This window comes from Carassius gibelio, chromosome B3 (assembly GCF_023724105.1).
Source record: "Carassius gibelio isolate Cgi1373 ecotype wild population from Czech Republic chromosome B3, carGib1.2-hapl.c, whole genome shotgun sequence".
Taxonomy (NCBI): Eukaryota; Metazoa; Chordata; class Actinopteri; order Cypriniformes; family Cyprinidae; genus Carassius; species Carassius gibelio.
The window spans coordinates 3,512,632-3,518,760 of NC_068398.1; the positions used below are offsets into that span (position 1 = coordinate 3,512,632).

The following is a 6,129-nucleotide window of genomic DNA, read 5'->3' on the forward strand; positions in this document are numbered from 1 at the left end:
GTTTTAAATCTTGCTGGGTCTCTCACGAGAAGTAAATCAAACTTGCTTTGTATTGCAAGGCCATGATTGGCTGTTTGCCAGTGATGTCACACATCCATGTGCACACGCTCCACAAACTCAGGATCAAAGCCTGAATTGACAAAGAAAGTTGATGATCATCATCATGGTACCAACAAAGCCGGACTGGAGAGGTTTGGTTTTGTCAACTAAAAACTAATCCTATAACTGTATTTGTTCAGCTACCATCATGGTACAGGCCCCTGTTCTCACTCTCCAGTTTGCTTAATCCACTGAAGAGTTTTGGAAACTCCTTTTTCACTTTTTCTTTGTAGATTAAGCCGACAACATCCAGCCTAGCTACCAGTTGAAGTGTGGTAACTGCTGACCTTCCCAACAAAGGCATGTACAATCCATCCACAACATAAATGTCCTATTAGGGCTAGGGTTAGGGCCTAATCCTAACTCACTGAGGTTGGCTGAAGGGGACACTTCATCTACAGCGATATCGTTGACTTGATTGCAAATGAATGCACAGACACTATTTAAACTGAACAGAGATGACATCACTGAATTCAATGATGAACTGCCTTTAACTGCCATTTTGCATTATTGACACACTGTTTTCCTAATGAATGTTGTTCAGTTGCTATGATACAATGTATTTTGTTTAAAGAGCTATATAAACAAAGGTGACTTGACTTGACTTTAGAGACGTTCAAATTAAGTTCACATGTAAAGGTTATAGTGCATTTTAGGATTGCATATATGTGTGTGTCTGTGGTTTTTTTCTGGCTGTAAAAAGATTGACAAACCTTTTTTTTGTAATCAAGCTCCTTACAAATAAATAAATAAACAAATAAAAGTAAATATAGTTTCTGGCTCCTTAAATGACTTTGCACACAAACATTAGTGTTCAGAATCCTTGTTCGTTTCAAACTCTTACTGGAGTTTAACATTGGCCAACGTTTATTAAAACAAATATAGTGGAGGAATTAATCTCTGAACACCCCTGATTATGTGTTTTATTATTCGTGTGTGTTTGATTTGAGCGCGTGAACGGGACTTTTATTTGGGAACGTCTGTGTGACGTCATAAGGCTGCGCTGTAAACCAGACTTGGAGCTTGTAATTCGACTGAAGAAAAGTTTGTGTGTTAAACATTTAAAACATAAGTGTTTCAGTGAAAGCGAACTGTTTTCCACAATCCAACAATCAGTTCCGTTTTCTTCTCTCTTTAGATACACGTGACATAAAGATGTCGTTTATTAAAGAGGAGAGTGAAGACATCAGGATTGCAGAAGCGTTCAACATCAAACATGAAGATACTGAGGAACAAAAAGGTTTGTGTCTTTTGATATTTCTGAAGAATGTCCTCAATTAAAGCCAATAAGACACAGATCCTGTTAAGATTATTATGGGGTGAAATGTCCTTTCTAATGAGGTCTCCGATCCTGTTAAGATTATTATGGGGTGAAATGTCCTTTCTAATGAGGTCTCCATAAGCCCCATCTACAGAAAAACAAAAACAGGCTTAATAAATAAATAAATATTTATCGACCTCAGTTGGGACTAGATACTTGATTGACATGTCTATGGGAACAATAAAATATGTGTAATAAGACTGAATTTGATTTTAACGTGATTAAAATTTTATTGAAAAAAAAAATCTGTAATGTTTAATAGTTACACAATAATTCTTTATAGCATAGCAAACAGAAAGTGACATTATGATTAACTTTGATCTATCTCGCGATAGGTTAAGCACTGTCAAAAAGACAAGACTGTTGTTATAATCTCTGTGAAATGAGTGACTTTCAGCGAGGACTCATCTGAACGCCTCTGATTGGCCATTGCACTCCTAAGCTCAACAGAATCGAGGTCCTAAAACTGCAGCTTCCGATTGTGCAGGAATACCCTGCTCGATGAAACAGGGCTGATAAACAGTAGAAACATTGAGAACGATACAGTAAATAAATGTAGTGTAGTTATTTATCTGTAGCTGTTAATGACGATGGGTGTCAGCAGATTTCTGTTTATGCTTTCATTGTTCATTCTTACTGTTATTTAGAAATGCATAGATTATGAGCATTAGCACACATGTGAGAGCAGTGTTACTGAATGAGCAGTTTAATCTGATGTGCTCTACACTCTTTTAATATATGTGATATAATGATTCAAAAAGAGACAACACTTCTTGATTTCTTCTTGATTTCTTGTTGATTATGGTAAATCTGCTGCTTCCTAGGGATGGCTGACGCGAAACTAACGTTTCGACACAGTGTCGAGATCCCGAAGCGTAGATGTTTCGAAACACTGCTCCGAACTGTGATTCAAAACACCCATGTCACGTGACTATGGCTAAACGAAGCTTCTGCGCGTTTCATAAGTGTCTCGACCGACAGGTGGCACGCTTGCCGAGTCTGCGTTTGATTGACAGGGGCGGGAACAAACCACACAATCGCACATCTGTCTCAACTGCCACAAAGTTTAAAAGAGGAGTTAATGCACCTTCACCTCGTGGGTTTTTGTGAGAGGAGAAAGATTTTGAGATAGCGTTTACGATTTATTGACATTTATAGTGCGATTTAGTTAGTTATATTTAGGTTACATTTAAGTTAAATATATTTACTGATAAACTAAAGACAGTGACAGATAGTTAGGATAGATATAGTGACACATTTATATAGGCTAAGTTAGATATTGACAGATAGCACAGTAGTTAGAGATATAGAATTTAGATAGATTCATATATATATAGATAGATAGATTCATAGATATATAAATTTATATATAGATTCATATATTAATATATATAGAGAGAGAGAGAGAGAGAGAGAGATTCATATATATATATATACTTTCATAAATATATAGATTCATAGATAGATAGATATATATAGACATTAATAGAATAGATAGAAATGGAGGCTCCACAGAAGAGATGCCGTAAATCTGTGGTGTGGGAGCATTTCCATTTGGTAACCCCAAATAAAGTGAGATGTATGTATTGTGATAGGCAGCTAGCCTACTTCAACAATACATCATCCATGATGCGCCATTTGAGGAGCACTCATCCTGCCATTTTGCAGTGTGCAGAGGATGGTAACATTCCCCCTGTACCTAGGCCTGCTACTGACACTGCTGGGCCATCTAAACAAGGTATACATTGTTTGATATAATATGTACTTCATGTAACACTGTTTAGAAAGTCCATAGTTTTAAATAGACTTAGGCTTGTGTCCACCAGCCTTACAATGTAACGTCAATCTTTTCCAAAACTCCCAATCATGTTGAAAACAGCTTCACTCTGAATATGTAAATGTAACATCTCACAAACTTAGTCACTGTATTACATAGATATTTTTATAGGCTTGAAGACAACATTTTGGTTTTCCTAATTGTTGTAATTTTATATTGTATTTGATCTGTCTTTGCACACTGAGCATAAACTTTTCCAAACTTGAAAAAGCTTTTATTTTTTTTGAAATTTAGTTTTGTGAAAGTACTTTTAATCTTTTATCTTTATTTTCTTTTAAAAGGCAGACAGAGGGAATTGGATGAGGCTCTTGTAGACATGGTGGTAAAGGATTTGCAGCCCTTCACTATCGTGGAGGATGAGGGTTTCATGGCTTTTGTGAACAAACTTGATCCAAGCTATGTCCTCCCATCCCGGAAGGCACTTAAAACGATGGTAACCGAAAGGTACAACATTTCTAAGGAGAAGACAATGGAGGACCTAAAAAAGGCAGATTTTGTTAGCCTTACAGCTGACATGTGGTCCTCCATTAATATGGACGGATACCTTGGTGTTACTTGCCACTACATAACACCAGAGGCAAAGCTGGCAACTGTTGTACTGGGTGTAAGGAGGTTTTACCAAACACACACAGCCCAGCATCTCATGGAGGCTAAAGCTTTGCTAATGGCCGAGTGTGGAATAACCACCAAAGTTCAGTGTATGGTGACTGATAATGCATCCAACATGATCTTAAGTGCCCAGCTACTGAACCTTCGGCATGTCCCATGTTTTGCCCACAATTTAAATTTAATTGTAAAAAAGGCCCTAGATCAAACCCCACTCATCAATGAAATACGACAGAAAGCCAGAAAGATAGTGGGGTTATTTAGATCCAGCTGCAAAGCAAAGGACAAGCTTGTGGAGATGCAGGGCTTGATGGGCAGACCAGCTCTGAAACTGATGCAGGAGGTGGACACAAGATGGAACAGCACTTACGACATGTTGCAGCGCTTGTATGAGCAACGAGAGCCAGTGGGTGCAGCGCTATCAAATTTAAACAGTGATACTGCTCCGCTGACAAGTTTTGAGTATAACATTATACAAGAATCATTGTCACTACTGCAGCCTTTCAAACTCGCAACGACAGAGTTGTCAGAGGAACAGAGAGTGTCTGCTTCAAAGCTCATTCCACTTTACAGGATGTTGCAGCACAAGCTATCGCAGAAAAAAGGCCAATCAGCACAGGAATCAACTGCACAATTAGGTAGGCCACAATGACCATACTACTGTATGTAATGTATTGGCCACAACTGTCATATTATTTATGACAAGAAGGTCTGCACTCAAGATGTGGTGGGTACGAGTCATTCAGAGCCTTGGCTCTGGCTACACTGCTGGACCCAAGGTTAAAAAATGTGGGTTTTGGAAATCCTGCCAAAGCCCAGGAGGCTGAAAAGCAGATCACACTGGAGTGTGCTTCGCTGATGCGTTCAAACACAGCAACTCCTGGTAAGCAGTTTCACTCTTCATCTGACATTATGGAGTTATGTCATCTGAATAATTATGTGACTTATACTTCATATATGCTGTCAGTTTAGACTTAGTAACTAATTGTTGTTTTTACTTTCATTCAGAGCCACAGTCAACATCAGGCCCATCATCATCATCATCATCAACAACAACATCAACAACAGAAACCCAGGACAGTTTATGGGAACTTTTTGATAGTCGTATCCATGAAACCCAGGCGATACACAGTGCCACAGCAGATGCCACAGTAGAAGTTAAAAAGTACCTAAAAGATGCATTTTTGCCAAGAACCCATGATCCACTAAGTTACTGGAAAGAGAGAGCTGTGATTTTTCCTCATTTGTATGTCCTTGCTAAAAAATATCTATGCATGCCAGCAACAAGTGTCCCTTGTGAGAGGATTTTTTCTAAGGCTGGAGAAATTATCAGTAAAAAAAGAAGTAGGCTAAGCCCTTCCACAGCAGAGCAATTAATATTTTTGAATAAAAATCTTTAAAAAAAAAAAAAAAAATTAGACCATTGTGGATTTATTTGTTTTATTCATTTTTCATGACCAAAATAACCTAGTTATTATTATGATATAGGATTATATAGGATATTATTATAGGATTTTAAAATATCACCACATTAACGAAAACAAAATATTTTTATTTATTTTTAAATGGCTTGTTGTCAAAGTTGTTTCAGATAACATGGGCAATTGGCCACTAGGTGTCACCGTGGAGACGGGTGTCGGTAAAGTTTCGAAGCCTCGAAACAAATACGGCACTTTGCTTCAACTGTTTCAGTGTTTCATGAAGCCTCGCTCTGCCCACCACTACTGCTTCCACAGAAATTCAGCTGGAATATTCCCATCAGTTTACAAGTGAAGACGAGCATCAAAGCTTCAGGAATAAATCTGTAAAGACTGAGTTTATTAAAGAGGAAAGAGAGGAGATGGGAGATCCAGAACCCTGCAGAATCAAACACACTGAACACACTGAAGAACTAACAGGTTGGTGTTTATTCTTTATGATATTTTATTAACAAGGTTTGGGAGGAGCGCGTCAGATACTTAGCCTAATTAGCACAGGTGGAGCACACTTAAGACAATCAACACTAGGGTATAAATACAGCTGACTTACCTCTATCCATTGAAGCTTTATCAGCATCCACCCATCTCCTCCACTTAGAGTTCATATTACACTTTTATATGGGGGGGGGGGGGGGGGTTACTCTAGGTTCGGGTCATTCCTCATACAGCAATCCAAATATCATTATAATACTTCAGGACACTTCCTGTGAACTGGGTATTTTTGTTGCAAAAAAAAAATTATGTTAGACAAATGTGTTGTTGAACAAACACATTTTAACTTTCTTCCT

General features: G+C 38.0%; 1 protein-coding gene across 4 annotated transcripts; it reads left to right on the forward strand.

Annotated features, from left to right (window-relative positions):
• Positions 1-1,019: 1,019 nt before the first annotated feature.
• Positions 1,020-5,908, forward strand: LOC127952256 (zinc finger BED domain-containing protein 4-like). Of its 4 annotated transcripts, XM_052550649.1 has the most exons (4): positions 1,020-1,143; positions 1,238-1,339; positions 3,539-4,746; positions 4,872-5,590. In XM_052550649.1, exons 2-3 carry the CDS (start codon positions 1,255-1,257, stop codon positions 4,513-4,515), a joined length of 1,062 nt encoding a protein of 353 aa, XP_052406609.1. In that variant the 5' UTR covers positions 1,020-1,143; positions 1,238-1,254; the 3' UTR covers positions 4,516-4,746; positions 4,872-5,590. The 4 variants fall into 4 exon arrangements, 3 of the variants coding, with proteins under 3 accessions (XP_052406609.1, XP_052406607.1, XP_052406608.1); XR_008152883.1 differs by lacking the exons at positions 3,539-4,746; positions 4,872-5,590 and adding an exon at positions 5,600-5,908; XM_052550647.1 differs by lacking the exons at positions 1,020-1,143; positions 1,238-1,339 and adding an exon at positions 1,711-3,158.
• The last annotated feature ends 221 nt before the right edge of the window (positions 5,909-6,129 follow it).

Coding starts and splice junctions, on each gene's coding strand:
- LOC127952256 (XM_052550648.1), top strand. CDS start 2,921: ATGGAGGCTCCACAGAAGAGATGCCGTAAATCTGTGGTGTGGGAGCAT. Junction 3,159..3,538: donor TGCTGGGCCATCTAAACAAG/GTATACATTGTT, acceptor TTCTTTTAAAAG/GCAGACAGAGGGAATTGGAT.